The sequence below is a fragment of the Xenopus tropicalis genome, chromosome 9 (genome assembly GCF_000004195.4).
Source record: "Xenopus tropicalis strain Nigerian chromosome 9, UCB_Xtro_10.0, whole genome shotgun sequence".
Classification (NCBI taxonomy): domain Eukaryota; kingdom Metazoa; phylum Chordata; class Amphibia; order Anura; family Pipidae; genus Xenopus; species Xenopus tropicalis.
The window spans coordinates 6,456,892-6,477,455 of NC_030685.2; the positions used below are offsets into that span (position 1 = coordinate 6,456,892).

Below are 20,564 nucleotides of genomic sequence, written 5' to 3' on the forward strand. Positions count from 1 at the left end.
GTTTGAACTGAGGGTTTATGAGGAGGGTGGGGGAGGGGAGGGGAGGCCGATTAAAAAGATTGTCCATAATTTATCAATGTTGTATAATGTGTAAATGCTTGAACTTGCCACAATCTTTATCTAAATGTTATCCTTTCAACATGAACAAGAAACAAGAAATGTTTCCCTGATAACTTAATTAGTGGCTCCTGTGTATTATAATATAATAATTTACTTATATGTCTTTTCTTTGTAGGAAGCAGAGTCTGTAATTTTCCAGTTTTTAGCCAAAGTCGATATTACAGCCCCACAGAGTGAAATGTAGGGACAAGTAAAGCGCCGGCAGCTCCTGTGTGGAGATAAAATGTGATTATTGTGACCAGTTCTTGTTTTGGAAACACAGGAATCTAAAACAATTGACAGAGGATAAAGGATGTGCCCAAAAAAAAGAAAAAACGAGATCAAAGGACAAATATGCTCACTTTTAGTGAATGCGTTTGAAAACTTAAACAGCGAGAGCTTTGATGCTTTAAGAAACAAACTCTTATACTGGCCAGCACCTAAGGACTATGAAAGCATCACTCGCATCAAACTGGAGAAGATTAAGGCCCATGAGTTGGCGGATCTACTCATTAACTACTACACCACAGAGCATGCTGGGAAGTTCGCTGTAGAACTGTTGGCAGAGATCAATGAGAAGCAGCTGAGTAAAGAACTTGAAGAAGACCTTAAAGAAAGTAAGTCTTTGTTGTTCTGCCTATGTGAGTGTGAGTGTTTGCTTATATGAAGGGCAATATCCTATCTCAACATTGGAGAGTTAGATTAGCATCTGATTTTAGTCAACAATTAGGAGCCTATAAAACATTCAAGACATACATTAAATCTAAAAACAAACAATTTTCAATTTATCCAGGTGGATGGAGATAAAGGTACTGATGCCGGTGGCTGTTGAGCAGACACAAACCCTATGAGAATTGTCTTTGCTCTACTCATCCCTGAAGACTGAGATCTGTATGGTCAACAACAAGATCTACTAGCATATTATTAAGGGGACTATGTAAGATTGTGCCTGCATTTTGGCATGAGCAACCTTTAAGGAAACCCCAACTGAGCCCAAAAAAGCTTGGCAATCTTTTTGTCATTTTTTGTAATTTATTTTTTGTTGTTGTTGTAATTTTACTCAATTATTTTTCTTCGTAATCATGTGTTTGTGGGCTAGCATGTAGGGCAGTCGTGTCCAAACTGCAATATATGAGACCTGTAGGGCAATCGTGTCCAACCTGTAACAATTCTGTTGCAGGTAACAGGTAACTTCTGTATCTGCTGATAGAACCAAATACAAACATCAGTTCCCTCTGACTTCTTATACTTGTTTAGGCCATTGATCCACCCTAAACATTCAATACTGGCTGGCCAGTCACATAGATGGCCCCATTGTATAATAACAGATTGTCCTAAAACTTTAAGGCCAGGCTTTGTATTGCCATCTTAAAGAAGAATAAAATGTAGCATCACTGGGGGGTGCCAAGTTGTAAAACATTCTCTAGTGCAGTGATCCCCAATCCTTGGCTCGGGGGCAACATTCTCACTACCCCCTTTGATATTGCTCCCAATGGCCTCAAAGCCGGTCTTCATTCTTGAATTTCTAGCTTGGAGTTTTGGAGGCATAAAGACCATGGGTACTACCAAACAGAACCTCCTCTATTCTGCCAATCCAAATAGGGGCTACAGAATAATCAATTACAGCCCTTTTTGGTCACCCCCCCCAGGAACTTTTTTCATACTTGTGTGGCCCATACTACTGCTCCTCTGAGCGCCACTCCATTAGCTGTTTTAGTGTCCCAGGCATCCCCTATACCATCCTTAGTGAGTTCAATAGGTACAGAGGCCTGGGCCTTCAATGGACCTGGGGCACTTAAACAATATGGCGGTGTGGTGAACATTTATTTTTGCATTTTTTAGTGCACTTGCATTTGGGGTCTTAGTAAATCCTCCCTTTTGTGATTTAGATACATCCAAATGATGTGCCAGAACTTGTGTGCAATTAATTGTATGCAGTTACAATTAAACCCCTATTGGTGCATCATGTACCAATTTAAGGAAGCACAGTATAGCAAGCCCTTGCTAATGTGTTGGAATTCTGATAAAAACACGGCATTATGGGTAAAGAACATGGAGATTTACTGTAATTCTACATTGCACTTGTTTTGTAGATTAAATAATAGTATATGTTATATAAATGATACATTTTATTATCTTGGAAAAAAAAGAGTCTAACAGTAACCTCACTAGCAATGACCCTGGGTAAGAGTGTGCATGCCCAACAGGCTTATACTGTATATATCTGGGCACTACAGGGAGTTTGTAGCGCATTGTCCACAGAGGACCAGGTCGTGGTAAACTCTATTGGGTCTACATTAAGTCTCTCCATCAAGCCTAATGGGGGAGCTAATAATAGGTCCACCTTTAACCTTGTGTTTTTATCCATTAAAATTCTCTCTTTTGTGTCTCATTAGTTGAGAATTTGACCTGCGATAAAGAAGACAAGACCACACAGACAAGCCCACGCCTGCACACACCAAGCACAGGTAGGTACATTATAATAAAGATATTTTACAGGGAAATTCTATCGCCCCCTAGTAATAGTTTTGTAGAACATATGTGTCCTATGCGTCGGTTTTTGCCCGACATTGTCTGACAGATTGTTACTTTGTCACTTAAGGGCGGTGCTGTCGTATAGCAGTGGTTTCCAATGAATTCTGGATGGGAAACCCAATTACACATGGGATTGTGTGTTATGAACAAACAATCAGGATAAGAACCCCCCATCTATCTTTAATTATGATTGTACATTGTACATTATGATTGTGTATGAACTGAATATACATTTTAATGTACAATTGTTTTGTATTAAAATGGGATCATGTTGATTAACTGTAAAGGAAAACTACACCCCCAGAATGAATACGTAACCAACAGACAGTTTATATTATGGTAAGTGGCCTATTAAAGAATCTCCCCAAACTGGAATATATATATCAGTAAATATTGCCCTTTTACATCCTTTCCCTTGAGCCGCCATTTAGTGATGGGCTGTGTGCTCCCTCAGAGATCAGCTGACAGGAAGTGATGCAGCTCTAACTGTAACAGGAAGTAGTGTGGGAGCAAAAGGCAGAACTCTGCCCATTCATTGGCTGATGGGGCCTAGCATGTATGTGTGCCTTGGCTTGTTTGTGTGCACTGTGAATCCTATGATCCCAGGGGGCGGCCCTTAGTACATAAAATGGCAGTTTCCTATTTAGGATTACCCAATGGCACATACTGCTAAAAAAGTATATTTATATGAAAATGGTTTATTTAGATGAGCTGTTTACGCAATAAATTTTTATAGAGACCTACATTGTTTGGGGGTGTAGTTTTCCTTTAAACTACATGATATCTGTTGGTCTAGGCCCCCTGCATTAAAACCATAGGCTTTCCTTTTTTTACCTATAGTGTATCTATTTAATCATAAGACAACAGAAAAATAAAATGAATGGACGCAGTAGTGATCATAAATGTCTATTTTTATTGGTTGGAATTTTATTCTCCCAGTTTCTTCCTAAGTCCAGTTTTCTTTAGAACGACTTACAGAGTTATCTCTTACAGAGCAAGAGGAAAATCCCCGCACTGACTGGGAATCTACTGATCCAGGTTTGTGTCTCATCTTTCTCTATTAATCCACTTTCTCTTACAGGATTCCCCTGACAGTGCAGCGCCAATTACACAGGCTCCCTTACCGTAGCCCTTTTCCCCACCCCCAGTACCTCAGAGACACTAATGACGTCCAGGATGGGATATAACAGGCCACAGCTTTATTAACAGAAAATATGTAAATATATAAATACAAAATAATTTATAAAATGATCAACAGTTTAACAATAACCATCCATGTTATGCCCATTGGAACGCTTGCCCACTCCAAACCCCCAACCACGGCTGCCTGCAATGGGCAAGTGAGAGCAGGCAACCAGAATCCACTACTCTCCTGGGACCCTTGTCCATGGAGGTTACCATCCACCTTTTGACACCCATGTGCCAAAACTGGGGCTTAGCCCCCACCTTCCAGCAAGCATTCCTACCGCAAGCTGTGACAGCATAAACAAACCCCTCCCCAACCCGGTCCAACTTGCTTATATTCAAGGGCAGGCGGGACAATGCTCTTTGACTTTCCACAAGGTAATGGTACTGCCTCTTCCTCTGCTGTTACTTTCCCTATCCTGGTCCCTCCTCTTACTTTACAAACCCTCCTTCCCCCAGTCTTAGCCTGTATTAATTAACCCCTTCCACTCCCCCTGCTGTTCCTATCACCATCAAGGCTCCTGCTACCTTATAGGTACGGGGCACCCTTCCAACACCTTCGGCCCCCCAAGCAGAGTTAGACTTACATTATATTGGAATCAGTAGGTCATTGTTGTAACATTTTATAAAGAAGGAAGCAAAACATTGGCAGAAAATCTTTTCAAAGCTTCACAAATTTTTCGTCAGAGCTAAACGGGACAGATTCACTCATCATGTTATATATTTAATGTATATTCTATATATATATATAAGGTAATTGTAATGACATGAATTTATATTCATTACAACATGATGAAACAGAAAAGTGATTTTATAAAAATATAATAATATATCAAAAGAATTTAACATAAAATAAAAATGAATTACAATATCATAAGATAAAGTGCTTGTATTTGTTAAGGTACTAATTATTAAAATATGAAATAAAAATATATTTTTTAATGGTATATATATTTGATGTAATGTAATGTGTGTATATATATATAAAAGGTAATTGCGATGAAAAGAATTTATAAAGATATGATGAAAAATAAAAATGAATTTATATATTATAATAGTGTATCGAAACATAATTAACTGAACATAAAATAAATAATGAATATTAATTAGTGATGGGCAAATTATTTTGCCAGGCATGGATTCGCAGCGAATTTCCGCATTTCACCATTGGCAAATTGTTTTGGGAAAAATTTGCAGTCACGTCCAATTGGACTCGGTTGTGTCAACATGGGTGTGGTCACGGCAAAAAAAACGCACATTAAAAAAAGGTCACGTGACAAACTTGTTTCACTGATCTTTCGGTTAGATTCGCTCATCACTAATATTACTGCCAAATTGCTTTATGATAAAGTGCTGATATTCCCTAAGGTACTGATTATTAAAATATGAAATTAAAATTGCTTTGAGATTACGTTTTTACGTTCCTTAGGTACGAATAAAAAAACTGTACATAGAAAGAAGTTATATAAGTGGTCATTACATGCTTTGGGGCAGCGTTCCTTTGTTCTGTGTTATTTGTATGTTGATTGTATGTTGATGAGTGTCTATTTATTCTTATTCTGTGTTTTTGCAGCTGTCGTTTTAAAAAAGAGCGAGAAAACGCCTGGAAGGCATCAGAATGCAAGTGAGTTGGGAAATTAATTTTGTAGAAATATGTCAGCTAGATACTGAGTGGGTGTTTATAATAAGGCAGAGAGAATTATGGTATTGTGTGCCTTGTGCCTTTATATGGGCACAGATCCCCTCAGTGACTGCTAATATCCTTATCATTTACAGTAGGGGGTACATTATCCCTTATAATACATGAGTGATACTCAGAGTTCCCTGTATAACTCAGCCTGCAGCCTTGTGCCTTTATATGGGCACAGAACCCCTCAGTGACTGCTAATATCCTTATCATTTACAGTAGGGGGTACATTATCCCTTATAATACATGAGTGATACTCAGAGTTCCCTGTATAACTCAGCCTGCAGCCTTGTGCCTTTATATGGGGGGCACAGAACCCCTCAGTGACTGCTAATATCCTTATCATTTACAGTAGGGGGTACATTATCCCTTATAATACATGAGTGATACTCAGAGTTCCCTGTATAACTCAGCCTGCAGCCTTGTGCCTTTATATGGGGGGCACAGAACCCCTCAGTGACTGCTAATATCCTTATCATTTACAGTAGGGGGTACATTATCCCTTATAATACATGAGTGATACTCAGAGTTCCCTGTATAACTCAGCCTGCAGCCTTGTGCCTTTATATGGGCACAGAACCCCTCAGTGACTGCTAATATCCTTATCATTTACAGTAGGGGGTACATTATCCCTTATAATACATGAGTGATACTCAGAGTTCCCTGTATAACTCAGCCTGCAGCCTTGTGCCTTTATATGGGCACAGAACCCCTCAGTGACTGCTAATATCCTTATCATTTACAGTAGGGGGTACATTATCCCTTATAATACATGAGTGATACTCAGAGTTCCCTGTATAACTCAGCCTGCAGCCTTGTGCCTTTATATGGGCACAGAACCCCTCAGTGACTGCTAATATCCTTATCATTTACAGTAGGGGGTACATTATCCCTTATAATACATGAGTGATACTCAGAGTTCCCTGTATAACTCAGCCTGCAGCCTTGTGCCTTTATATGGGGGGCACAGAACCCCTCAGTGACTGCTAATATCCTTATCATTTACAGTAGGGGGTACATTATCCCTTATAATACATGAGTGATACTCAGAGTTCCCTGTATAACTCAGCCTGCAGCCTTGTGCCTTTATATGGGGGGCACAGAACCCCTCAGTGACTGCTAATATCCTTATCATTTACATTATACCTTTGTTTAATCTTTTTTGGCTGCCTTTTGTAGGACGGGTATGGGATACATTAACCAAAAACCCATTATTCAGAATGTTCTGAATTACTAAAAGGCCATCTCCCATAGGCTCCATTATAAGCAAATAATTCTACCTTTTAAAAATAATTACCCCTTATTGGGGGCAGAACAGCCCTATTGGGTTTATTTCATGGTTAAATGATTCCCTTTTCTCTGTAATAATAAAACAGTACCTGTACTTGATCCCAACTAAGATATAATTACCCCTTATTGGGGCAGAACAGTCCTATTGGGTTTATTTCATGGTTAAATGATTCCCTTTTCTCTGTAATAATAAAACAGTACCTGTACTTGATCCCAACTAAGATATAATTACCCCTTATTGGGGCAGAACAGCCCTATTGGGTTTATTTCATGGTTAAATGATTCCCTTTTCTCTGTAATAATAAAACAGTACCTGTATTTGATCCCAACTAAGATATAATTACCCCTTATTGGGGGCAGAACAGCCCTATTGGGTTTATTTCATGGTTAAATGATTCCCTTTTCTCTGTAATAATAAAACAGTACCTGTACTTGATCCCAACTAAGATATAATTACCCCTTATTGGGGGCAGAACAGCCCTATTGGGTTTATTTCATGGTTAAATGATTCCCTTTTCTCTGTAATAATAAAACAGTACCTGTACTTGATCCCAACTAAGATATAATTACCCCTTATTGGGGCAGAACAGCCCTATTGGGTTTATTTAATGGTTAAATGATTCCCTTTTCTCTGTAATAATAAAACAGTACCTGTACTTGATCCCAACTAAGATATAATTACCCCTTATTGGGGGCAGAACAGCCCTATTGGGTTTATTTCATGGTTAAATGATTCCCTTTTCTCTGTAATAATAAAACAGTACCTGTACTTGATCCCAACTAAGATATAATTACCCCTTATTGGGGGCAGAACAGCCCTATTGGGTTTAATTAATTTATGTAGACATAAAGCATGGAGATACAAATTAAAGAAAGACCTCATATCCAGAGAGCCCCAGGTCCCAAGAATTCTGGATTACCTGTACTACCCATACTATGCTACACTTTTCTGTAGAATATAATTTTATATTTTTTACATTTCGGTGCTTTCTTTTTTGAGTTTGAATTAAATATGTATTCTTCATTTTACAGAATATTCCCATTTAGTGGCTATAACTCAGAGCCACAAGCGCCACAAGAGAGAGAGGCAAGATGAAGAAAGTGGGTCTCCTCTGAAGAAACAACAAACCAAAAGTATTCGTTTGCAGTTCCTTTACTGTAATGAGAAACCTTTTGGGGAGCAAACAGTGACACAAATACGAATAAGCGGTTGCGGTAGTGACCAAGAGAATCCATTAGAGGGCACCTCTCAAGCTCAGATCTCCACGGTTCATATAAGCCTGAAAGAAGGCGATACAAATGTCATTTTCACAGCAGAAAGCAAAGAAACAAAAATAGACAGTGTTGGACCTTCACCAGACTTCACCAATGAAGCAGCAGAGGACAATCCAGCAGATCCCACCCCTCAGTCACTGGTGTCCACAGAACATCAAACCCTGCAACCAGCAAACACCGGATTGTCTCAGAGCTGCCTCACTTTTGCACCAACAAACCTTGCCATAATTTCCCCTACACCAAGCAGCTCTGGGCCCCTCAGGAAAGACATCAGTGCTAGACCGTTAGCAGACTGTACCAACCAACCTGATGCCAAACATATTGCTCCGAGGGGAAGGCCACTACCAGACATTAAGCTTCAGGCGCTGAAGAAACATGACCTTCAGATTATGGAGGAACACCACAACGGCAAACCACATATCTATGCCAAGCTTTTATTCCGGCACTTTGTGCCATATGGCACATACCTAACCTGGACCCTAAACACTAACTTTGATGGATATGGAGGAAAAAATGCTATTCCTAAAAACCTGCGTGATGCTATCCTTAAACGGGTTAGAAAGAGATTTCAGTTGACTAAGAAAGATCGTGGATCTATAAAACGGACAATTAATAATCTCTTGGCAAAGCCAAGAACTGCAGGCTGGCCTGTTCCCATCTAGCCAACTTGCTCTTACCTGGAGGAATATGGGAAATGCTTAACTTGACTTTGGGTTATGGGAATATTAAGTTTCCTTTAGACGCCTGGAATGTAGCAAAGTTGTACTGTATGGTTTCCATTTGAGTCTTCGATAAAGCAGCTTCTTACCTTAAAGGAGAAGGAAAGCAAAAAAACGGAATACATATTTTTTGTTAGGGCATCAGCCCCCGTCTTGAATCGCTACATTACCAAATTAGCCTCTGCTACTGGATCGGCGCACTGTGCCTGAGAAGATTCTGCCGTCTGCTGTCTTTGGCACCGACATTTTCAAATGCGGTGACGTCACTTCCCCCTTCGCCGCTTCTACTGCGCATGCGCCACTTGGTGAACCCTGTGACGTTTTTGGGCAGAAAGGTTTTAAGAGCTTTACTTCCTGGGACTGTGGCTGTGGGATGCCTGCTGGATGTGGGACTGTGGCTGTGGGATGGGTGGGGATGTGGGACTGTGGCTGTGGGATAGTGGGACTGTGGGATGGCTGGGGATGTGGAACTGTGGGATAGTGGGACTGTGGGATGGGTGGGGATGTGGGACTGTGGCTGTGGGATAGTGGGACTGTGGGATGGCTGGGGATGTGGAACTGTGGGATAGTGGGACTGTGGGATGGGTGGGGATGTGGGACTGTGGCTGTGGGATAGTGGGACTGTGGGATGGCTGGGGATGTGGAACTGTGGGATAGTGGGACTGTGGGATGGCTGGGGATGTGGAACTGTGGCTGCGGGATAGTGGGACTGTGGGATGGCTGGGGATGTGGGATAGTGGGACTGTGGGATAGTGGGACTGTGGGATAGTGGGACTGTGGGATGGCTGGGGATGTGGGATAGTGGGACTGTGGGATAGTGGGACTGTGGGATAGTGGGACTGTGGTATGGCTGGGGATGTGGAACTGTGGCTGCGGGATAGTGGGACTGTGGGATAGTGGGACTGTGGGATAGTGGGACTGTGGTATGGCTGGGGATGTGGAACTGTGGCTGCGGGATAGTGGGACTGTGGGATAGTGGGACTGTGGGATAGTGGGACTGTGGTATGGCTGGGGATGTGGAACTGTGGCTGCGGGATAGTGGGACTGTGGGATGGCTGGGGATGTGGGATAGTGGGACTGTGGGATAGTGGGACTGTGGGATGGCTGGGGATGCGGGATAGTGGGACTGTGGGATGGCTGGGGATGTGGGACTGTGGCTGTGGGATAGTGGGACTGTGGCTGTGGGATAGTGGGACTGTGGGATGGCTGGGGATGTGGAATTGTGGGATAGTGGGACTGTGGGATGGCTGGGGATGTGGGACTGTGGCTGTGGGATGGGTGGGGATGTGGGACTGTGGCTGTGGGATAGTGGGACTGTGGGATGGCTGGGGATGTGGGATAGTGGGACTGTGGGATAGTGGGACTGTGGGATAGTGGGACTGTGGGATGGCTGGGGATGTGGAACTGTGGCTGCGGGATAGTGGGACTGTGGGATGGCTGGGGATGTGGGATAGTGGGACTGTGGGATAGTGGGACTGTGGGATGGCTGGGGATGCGGGATAGTGGGACTGTGGGATGGCTGGGGATGTGGGACTGTGGCTGTGGGATAGTGGGACTGCGGCTGTGGGATAGTGGGACTGTGGGATGGCTGGGGATGTGGAACTGTGGCTGTGGGATAGTGGGACTGTGGGATGGCTGGGGATGTGGAATTGTGGGATAGTGGGACTGTGGGATGGCTGGGGATGTGGGACTGTGGCTGTGGGATGGGTGGGGATGTGGGACTGTGGCTGCGGGATAGTGGGACTGTGGGATGGCTGGGGATGTGGGATAGTGGGACTGTGGAATAGTGGGACTGTGGGATAGTGGGACTGTGGGATGGCTGGGGATGTGGGATAGTGGGACTGTGGAATAGTGGGACTGTGGGATAGTGGGACTGTGGGATGGCTGGGGATGTGGGACTGTGGCTGCGGGATAGTGGGACTGTGGGATGGCTGGGGATGTGGGATAGTGGGACTGTGGCTGTGGGATGGCTGGTGAATGTGGGATAGTGGGACTATGGCTAGGGATGTGGGACCGTGGGTGTGGGATAGCAGGTATAGTAGGGAGAGATGGTGCCTATAGTAGCAGTGGGGGGATAATAGCCTCTGGGAAGGGACTGGGGCTGTGGGATAGCAGGTATAGTAGGGAGAGATGGTGCCTATAGTAGCAGTGGGGGGATAATAGCCTCTGGGAAGGGACTGGGGCTGTGGGATAGCAGGTATAGTATGTAGAGATGGTGCCTATAGTAGCAGTGGGGGGATAATAGCCTCTGGGAAGGGACTGTGGCTGTGGGATAGCAGGTATAGTAGGGAGAGATGGTGCCTATAGTAGCAGTGGGGATAATAGCCTCTGGGAAGGGACTGGGGCTGTGGGATATCAGGTATAGTAGGGAGAGATGGTGCCTATAGTAGCAGTGGGGATAATAGCCTCTGGGAAGGGACTGGGGCTGTGGGATGGCAGGTATAGTAGGGAGAGATGGTGCCTATAGTAGCAGTGGGGGGATAATAGCCTCTGGGAAGGGACTGGGGCTGTGGGATAGCAGGTATAGTAGGGAGAGTTGGTGCCTATAGTAGCAGTGGGGGGATAATAGCCTCTGGGAAGGGACTGGGGCTGTGGGATAGCAGGTATAGTAGGGAGAGATGGTGCCTATAGTAGCAGTGGGGGGATAATAGCCTCTGGGAAGGGACTGGGGCTGTGGGATAGCAGGTATAGTAGGGAGAGATGGTGCCTATAGTAGCAGTGGGGGGATAATTGCCTCTGGGAAGGGACTGGGGCTGTGGGATAGCAGGTATAGTAGGGAGAGATGGTGCCTATAGTAGCAGTGGGGGATAATAGCCTCTGGGAAGGGACTGGGGCTGTGGGATAGCAGGTATAGTAGGGAGAGATGGTGCCTATAGTAGCAGTGGGGGATAATAGCCTCTGGGAAGGGACTGGGGCTGTGGGATAGCAGGTATAGTAGGGAGAGATGGTGCCTATAGTAGCAGTGGGGGGATAATTGCCTCTGGGAAGGGACTGGGGCTGTGGGATAGCAGGTATAGTAGGGAGAGATGGTGCCTATAGTAGCAGTGGGGGGATAATTGCCTCTGGGAAGGGACTGGGACTGTGGGATAGCAGGTATAGTAGGGAGAGATGGTGCCTATAGTAGCAGTGGGGGGATAATAGCCTCTGGGAAGGGACTGTGGCTGTGGGATAGCAGGTATAGTAGGGAGAGGTGGTGCCTATAGTAGCAGTGGGGGGATAATAGCCTCTGGGAAGGGACTGGGGCTGTGGGATAGCAGGTATAGTAGGGAGAGATGGTGCCTATAGTAGCAGTGGGGCGATAATAGCCTCTGGGAAGGGACTGTGTTTGTGGGATAGCAGGTATACTAGGGAGAGATGGTGCCTATAGTAGCAGTGGGATAATAGCCTCTGGGAAGGGACTGTGTTTGTGGGATAGCAGGTATAGTAGGGAGAGGTGGTGCCTATAGTAGCAGTGGGGGGATAATAGCCTCTGGGAAGGGACTGGGGCTGTGGGATAGCAGGTATAGTAGGGAGAGATGGTGCCTATAGTAGCAGTGGGGGGATAATTGCCTCTGGGAAGGGACTGGGTGCCTATAGTAGCAGTGGGGGGATAATAGCTTCTGGGAAGGGACTGTGTTTGTGGGATAGCAGGTATAGTAGGGAGAGGTGGTGCCTATAGTAGCAGTGGGGGGATAATAGCCTCTGGGAAGGGACTGGGGCTGTGGGATAGCAGGTATAGTAGGGAGAGATGGTGCCTATAGTAGCAGTGGGGGGATAATAGCCTCTGGGAAGGGACTGGGGCTGTGGGATAGCAGGTATAGTAGGGAGAGATGGTGCCTATAGTAGCAGTGGGGGGATAATAGCCTCTGGGAAGGGACTGGGGCTGTGGGATAGCAGGTATAGTAGGGAGAGATGGTGCCTATAGTAGCAGTGGGGGGGATAATAGCCTCTGGGAAGGGACTGGGGCTGTGGGATAGCAGGTATAGTAGGGAGAGATGGTGCCTATAGTAGCAGTGGGGGGATAATAACCTCTGGGAAGGGACTGGGGCTGTGGGATAGCAGGTATAGTAGGGAGAGATGGTGCCTATAGTAGCAGTGGGGGGATAATAGCCTCTGGGAAGGGACTGGGGCTGTGGGATAGCAGGTATAGTAGGGAGAGACAGTGCCTATAGTAGCAGTGGGGGGATAATAGCCTCTGGGAAGGGACTGGGCTGTGGGATAGCAGGTATAGTAGGGAGAGATGGTGCCTATAGTAGCAGTGGGGGGATAATAGCCTCTGGGAAGGGACTGGGGCTGTGGGATAGCAGGTATAGTAGGGAGAGATGGTGCCTATAGTAGCAGTGGGGGGATAATAGCCTCTGGGAAGGGACTGGGGCTGTGGGATAGCAGGTATAGTAGGGAGAGATGGTGCCTATAGTAGCAGTGGGGGGATAATAGCCTCTGGGAAGGGACTGGGGCTGTGGGATAGCAGGTATAGTAGGGAGAGATGGTGCCTATAGTAGCAGTGGGGGGATAATAGCCTCTGGGAAGGGACTGGGGCTGTGGGATAGCAGGTATAGTAGGGAGAGATGGTGCCTATAGTAGCAGTGGCGGGATAATAGCCTCTGGGAAGGGACTGTGGCTGTGGGATAGCAGGTATAGTAGGGAGAGATGGTGCCTATAGTAGTAGTGGGGGGATAATAGCCTCTGGGAAGGGACTGGGGCAGTGGGATAGCAGGTATAGTAGGGAGAGGTGGTGCCTATAGTAGCAGTGGGGGGATAATAGCCTCTGGGAAGGGACTGGGGCTGTGGGATAGCAGGTATAGTAGGGAGAGATGGTGCCTATAGTAGCAGTGGGGGGATAATAGCCTCTGGGAAGGGACTGGGGCAGTGGGATAGCAGGTATAGTAGGGAGAGATGGTGCCTATAGTAGCAGTGGGATAATAGCCTCTGGGAAGGGACTGTGTTTGTGGGATAGCAGGTATAGTAGGGAGAGGTGGTGCTTATAGTAGCAGTGGGGGGATAATAGCCTCTGGGAAGGGACTGGGGCTGTGGGATAGCAGGTATAGTAGGGAGAGATGGTGCCTATAGTAGCAGTGGGGGGATAATAGCCTCTGGGAAGGGACTGTGTTTGTGGGATAGCAGGTATAGTAGGGAGAGGTGGTGCTTATAGTAGCAGTGGGGGGATAATAGCCTCTGGGAAGGGACTGTGGCTGTGGGATAGCAGGTATAGTAGGGAAAGATGGTGCCTATAGTAGCAGTGGGGGGATAATTGCCTCTGGGAAGGGACTGGGTGCCTATAGTAGCAGTGGGATAATAGCCTCTGGGAAGGGACTGTGTTTGTGGGATAGCAGGTATAGTAGGGAGAGATGGTGCCTATAGTAGCAGTGGGGGGATAATAGCCTCTGGGAAGGGACTGGGGCTGTGGGAATAGCAGGTATAGTAGGGAGAGATGGTGCCTATAGTAGCAGTGGGGGGATAATAACCTCTGGGAAGGGACTGGGGCTGTGGGATAGCAGGTATAGTAGGGAGAGATGGTGCCTATAGTAGCAGTGGGGGGGATAATAGCCTCTGGGAAGGGACTGGGGCTGTGGGATAGCAGGTATAGTAGGGAGAGATGGTGCCTATAGTAGCAGTGGGGGGATAATAACCTCTGGGAAGGGACTGGGGCTGTGGGATAGCAGGTATAGTAGGGAGAGATGGTGCCTATAGTAGCAGTGGGGGGATAATAGCCTCTAGGAAGGGACTGGGGCTGTGGGATAGCAGGTATAGTAGGGAGAGATGGTGCCTATAGTAGCAGTGGGGGGATAATAGCCTCTGGGAAGGGACTGGGGCTGTGGGATAGCAGGTATAGTAGGGAGAGATGGTGCCTATAGTAGCAGTGGGGGGATAATAGCCTCTGGGAAGGGACTGGGGCTGTGGGATAGCAGGTATAGTAGGGAGAGATGGTGCCTATAGTAGCAGTGGGGGGATAATAGCCTCTGGGAATGGACTGGGGCTGTGGGATAGCAGGTTTAGTAGGGAGAGATGGTGCCTATAGTAGCAGTGGGATAATAGCCTCTGGGAAGGGACTGGGGCTGTGGGATAGCAGGTATAGTAGGGAGAGATGGTGCCTATAGTAGCAGTGGGGGGATAATAGTCTCTGGGAAGGGACTGGGGCTGTGGGATAGCAGGTATAGTAGGGAGAGATGGTGCCTATAGTAGCAGTGGGGGGATAATAGCCTCTGGGAAGGGACTGGGGCTGTGGGATAGCAGGTATAGTAGGGAGAGATGGTGCCTATAGTAGCAGTGGGGGGATAATAGCCTCTGGGAAGGGACTGGGGCTGTGGGATAGCAGGTATAGTAGGGAGAGATGGTGCCTATAGTAGCAGTGGGGGGATAATAGCCTCTGGGAGGGGACTGGGGCTGTGGGATAGCAGGTATAGTAGGGAGAGATGGTGCCTATAGTAGCAGTGGGATAATAGCCTCTGGGAAGGGACTGGGGCTGTGGGATAGCAGGTATAGTAGGGAGAGATGGTGCCTATAGTAACAGTGGGGGGGATAATAGCCTCTGGGAAGGGACTGGGGCTGTGGGATAGCAGGTATAGTAGGGAGAGATGGTGCCTATAGTAGCAGTGGAGGGATAATAGCCTCTGGGAAGGGACTGGGGCTGTGGGATAGCAGGTATAGTAGGGAGAGATGGTGCCTATAGTAGCAGTGGGGGGATAATAGCCTCTGGGAAGGGACTGGGGCTGTGGGATAGCAGGTATAGTAGGGAGAGATGGTGCCTATAGTAGCAGTGGGGGATAATAGCCTCTGGGAAGGGACTGGGGCTGTGGGATAGCAGGTATAGTAGGAAGAGATGGTGCCTATAGTAGCAGTGGGGGGATAATAACCTCTGGGAAGGGACTGGGGCTGTGGGATAGCAGGTATAGTAGGGAGAGATGGTGCCTATAGTAGCAGTGGAGGGATAATAGCCTCTGGGAAGGGACTGGGGCTGTGGGATAGCAGGTATAGTAGGGAGAGATGGTGCCTATAGTAGCAGTGGAGGGATAATAGCCTCTGGGAAGGGACTGGGGCTGTGGGATAGCAGGTATAGTAGGGAGAGATGGTGCCTATAGTAGCAGTGGGGGATAATAGCCTCTGGGAAGGGACTGGGGCTGTGGGATAGCAGGTATAGTAGGGAGAGATGGTGCCTATAGTAGCAGTGGGGGGATAATAGCCTCTGGGAAGGGACTGGGGCTGTGGGATAGCAGGTATAGTAGGGAGAGATTGTGCCTATAGTAGCAGTGGGGGGATAATAGCCTCTGGGAAGGGACTGGGGCTGTGGGATAGTAGGTATAGTAGGGAGAGATGGTGCCTATAGTAGCAGTGGGGGGATAATAGCCTCTGGGAAGGGACTGGGGCTGTGGGATAGCAGGTATAGTAGGGAGAGATGGTGCCTATAGTAGCAGTGGGGGGATAATAGCCTCTGGGAAGGGACTGGGGCTGTGGGATAGCAGGTATAGTAGGGAGAGATGGTGCCTATAGTAGTAGTGGGGGGATAATAGCCTCTGGGAAGGGACTGGGGCTGTGGGATAGCAGGTATAGTAGGGAGAGATGGTGCCTATAGTAGCAGTGGGGGGATAATAGCCTCTGGGAAGGGACTGGGGCTGTGGGATAGCAGGTATAGTAGGGAGAGATGGTGCTTTTAGTAGCAGTGGGGGGATAATAGCCTCTGGGAAGGGACTGGGGCTGTGGGATAGCAGGTATAGTAGGAAGAGATGGTGCCTATAGTAGCAGTGGGGGGATAATAGCCTCTGGGAAGGGACTGGGGCTGTGGGATAGCAGGTATAGTAGGGAGAGATGGTGCCTATAGTAGCAGTGGGGGGATAATAGCCTCTGGGAAGGGACTGGGGCTGTGGGATCGCAGGTATAGTAGGGAGAGATGGTGCCTATAGTAGCAGTGGGGGGATAATAGCCTCTGGGAAGGGACTGGGGCTGTGGGATAGCAGGTATAGTAGGGAGAGATGGTGCCTATAGTAGCAGTGGGGGGATAATAGCCTCTGGGAAGGGACTGGGGCTGTGGGATAGCAGGTATAGTAGGGAGAGATGGTGCCTATAGTAGCAGTGGGGGGATAATAGCCTCTGGGAAGGGACTGGGGCTGTGGGATAGCAGGTATAGTAGGGAGAGATGGTGCCTATAGTAGCAGTGGGGGGATAATAGCCTCTGGGAAGGGACTGGGGCTGTGGGATAGCAGGTATAGTAGAGAGAGATGGTGCCTATAGTAGCAGTGGGGGGATAATAGCCTCTGGGAAGGGACTGGGGCTGTGGGATAGCAGGTATAGTAGGGAGAGATCGTGCCTATAGTAGCAGTGGGGGGATAATAGCCTCTGGGAAGGGACTGGGGCTGTGGGATAGCAGGTATAGTAGGGAGAGATGGTGCCTATAGTAGCAGTGGGGGGATAATAGCCTCTGGGAAGGGACTGGGGCTGTGGGATAGCAGGTAGCAGCTTTCTGCTCTATCCAACTCAATTTCAGCACAGCAAATGCAGCCAGAGACACTGTGCAGGACTAAAAAAAAACACAGGAGCATTCCGATTGGACAGTAGAGTGAAGTGGGCGGGGCTAAGGGGGTCAACCATTTCTTCAGAGACTGCAGATCTTGAAAGGAAAAAAAAAAAACGGAGCTCTCTGCTGTGCACTGAGCATGTCTGTGCCCTGGACAATCTGTGTCAGTGAGACAGGAAGCTGCACAGGCTTAGAGTAGGTACTGCATTTACTGACAAGACTTTTCCATGTCAGAGCCAGATTAAGCAACAGCACGGTGAGTTCAGGAAATATGTTAAGGACTGTGTTAAGGCTAAGTTATTGAGCTCATGTTGTTTTTAGACTTTCCTTGTCCTTTAAACCTCAGCTTAAGGAGACTATCTTTTACGTGGATTCCTGCAGGCCCATGCCAGGAAATGGTTTATATTGTTTATATGAGCCACAAACAGAAAACTGCCAGACCTTGTGTGCAGTCATGCAAACTTGTTCTTCTATTTTCTATGAATTTATAAATAAAGTCTTCCTTTTTTAATCTTGATTGCCTGTTTCTAAACATATTTGTCCTGCTTCTCCCCTATGGTTCCTCCTCTTTTTACCAGCTTAGTATGGCAAGTGGGTATCTGGAAAGGGATAGGATAATTTACTTAAAGGGATACCGTCATGATATTTATGGGGCACTTTTTATTTCTAAATGACACTGTTACACAGCAAATAATTCCCTCTGCCATTTAACCTTTTATTCTTGAACCAACAAATGTATTTGTAGCTGTAATATTGGTGTGTAGGCGCCATCTCAGTGCCTTGTGCCTGAGTCTGAGCTTTCAGCCAGCGCTACACATTAGAACTGCTTTCAGCTAACCTATTGTTTCTCCTACTCCCATGTAACTGGAGGAGTCCCAAGCCGGACTTGGATTTCTTACTATTGAGTGCTATTCTGATACCTACTGGGAGCTGCTATCTTGCTCCCTTCCCATTGTTCTGCTGATCGGCTGCTGGGGGTGAGGGGGATATCACTCCAACTTGCAGCGCAGCAGTAAAGTGTGACTGAGTCTGAGCTTTCAGCCAGCGCTACACATTAGAACTGCTTTCAGCTAACCTATTGTTTCTCCTACTCCCATGTAACTGGAGGAGTCCCAAGCCGGACTTGGATTTCTTACTATTGAGTGCTATTCTGATACCTACTGGGAGCTGCTATCTTGCTCCCTTCCCATTGTTCTGCTGATCGGTTGCTGGGGGTGAGGGGGGGGATATCACTCCAACTTGCAGCGCAGCAGTAAAGTGTGCCTGAGTCTGAGCTTTCAGCCAGCGCTACACATTAGAACTGCTTTCAGCTAACCTATTGTGTCTCCTACTCCCATGTAACTGGAGGAGTCCCAAGCCGGACTTGGATTTCTTACTATTGAGTGCTATTCTGATACCTACTGGGAGCTGCTATCTTGCTCCCTTCCCATTGTTCTGCTGATCGGCTGCTGGGGGTGAGGGGGGGATATCACTCCAACTTGCAGCGCAGCAGTAAAGTGGTTTTTCATTTTACTGGTTCTACAGGGAAATAAACTGCAAATGTAATTTTACCTTTCCATTGACCCCAGTGTGTTTAAGCAAACTTTACTATTATGTATAGCCAAACATTGCAAGTTTGCTCATCGCTACAGGACAAGTTTATCACCAATATAACCTGAGTGGGCCGTGTGTCGTTCCTGCCTTTATTGTGTATTTTATTATCAGGGTGCGGGAAAATCCGGGTTCCAAAAGCCATTGCTGGCCATTCTGTACAGTATTTCAATACCAGCTGACAGCTTATGCCCGCCGACACCGGGACTTTCTTTCTTGTGAGTGGGCGACACAACCCTGGTATACTTGCCTTTTTTATTGTAAAAAACAGTATTCTTTCCACAAACCAGAGTTTAAAGGCAATATTAAAACATAGGGACTTATGCAAATATCATATATTAGTCATTTTTATTAATTGATTTGCCAAAGTCACATGAAAAATAGCTATAGCTTTGAATTCTAGCACTTTCAAATACAAATATTACCAATTTCAGTGTATGAGTTGTTACAAAGCAACTGAATTTTGCTCTAAAGATCAGTAGGGTGGGCTAGAATAACATTTAATATGCAAAGAATGGATACAGTTATACGCAGGGTTCTGCTAGATTGGTCCCAATTCATTAATTAAAGTAATTAAATTAGGACTAAGTAAGCTTTATCAGAAAGGGTAAATATAAATACAGCCATAAGCACTCACAGAAATGCTCCACTGAGTCCTCTATCAAAAGAAACACAAGATTTCTTATCTCTTTTTTTGTAAACATGTTCTTCGGTATCAGACTTCCTCTCTCAGAAAAATCCTTCATTCCTGCCCCCTCCTGCTCCCCCCTCCCATAAGAATTCATAAAACTCACCCCCCCTTAGGACTGTGTGATCTGAGCTTCCAACTGCAGCAGGAAGCAACCAAGACCAAGCTAAAATGGCAGCTGCTAACTTAAACAAACAGAGGGAGCTTCTAGGGCTGTTACTCAGGTATGGTAAAGCTTTCTGAAGAATAAATATAGTGTTCTAGGTGGCATTAAAATGCCAAAATGACTTTCCTTCCCCTTTAATGTCTTTATAAAAGCATTTAATTGGGCATTTTCACTTTTAACTGATTATTTTTCATCGCACCATTACTAGCTCTAATTATTCAGGTTAATTAATCTAAAAGATATAAAAAGTCATAATGATTTGCCTCCAAAATTGCTTATTCCGCACTGCACGGCGTTGGTATAAGTGACTCTGTAATAGTTTTTTGTAGGGATTTGGTTCAGGATTTGGCCGAATCCAGACTTTTTTTTGAAGGATTCCGTTTCGGCCGAATCGAAGGTCCCGGATGAACCAAATCCGAATCCTATTTAGCATAAATTAGCATATGCTAATTAGCATTTGGAAGGGTGAAATGGCGGGGGGGGGGAATTTCGCTGCGTGCGCGCGCTGGGATTTTTAATTCTTTCCAGTCCTAATTAGCATATGCATATTAGAACATATTAGAACTGCTTTCAGCTAACCTATTGTTTCTCCTACTCGCTGCAATTTTTAACTCTTCCCAGTCCTAATCTGTCGGGTGGTTCTGGAGGTTCGGCCGAACTCAAAGAAGTGGGTTCGGTGTATCCGTAGTTTTTTGGAAGGCTTCTATGAACAAATTTGAATGAAATTAACTAAATTGATTCCTCAGATCTGTCGTATACTAAATTATCATCAGACAATTCTGCAGGGCCATCCGAAAGGTAGGTTCTGTTGCTAAGTAACACCTAATTAGATGCTAGGAAGA

General features: G+C 46.1%; 1 protein-coding gene across 1 annotated transcript; it reads left to right on the forward strand.

Moving 5' to 3' along the window:
- Positions 1-244: 244 nt before the first annotated feature.
- Positions 245-9,175, forward strand: LOC101733001. Its single transcript, XM_031893275.1, has 5 exons — positions 245-716; positions 2,496-2,567; positions 3,628-3,672; positions 5,393-5,443; positions 7,829-9,175. Exons 1-5 carry the CDS (start codon positions 413-415, stop codon positions 8,731-8,733), a joined length of 1,377 nt encoding a protein of 458 aa, XP_031749135.1. The 5' UTR covers positions 245-412; the 3' UTR covers positions 8,734-9,175.
- Positions 9,176-20,564: the final 11,389 nt, after the last annotated feature.

Coding starts and splice junctions, on each gene's coding strand:
- LOC101733001 (XM_031893275.1), top strand. CDS start 413: ATGTGCCCAAAAAAAAGAAAAAACGAGATCAAAGGACAAATATGCTCA. Junction 2,568..3,627: donor CCTGCACACACCAAGCACAG/GTAGGTACATTA, acceptor TATCTCTTACAG/AGCAAGAGGAAAATCCCCGC. Junction 3,673..5,392: donor CTGGGAATCTACTGATCCAG/GTTTGTGTCTCA, acceptor GTGTTTTTGCAG/CTGTCGTTTTAAAAAAGAGC.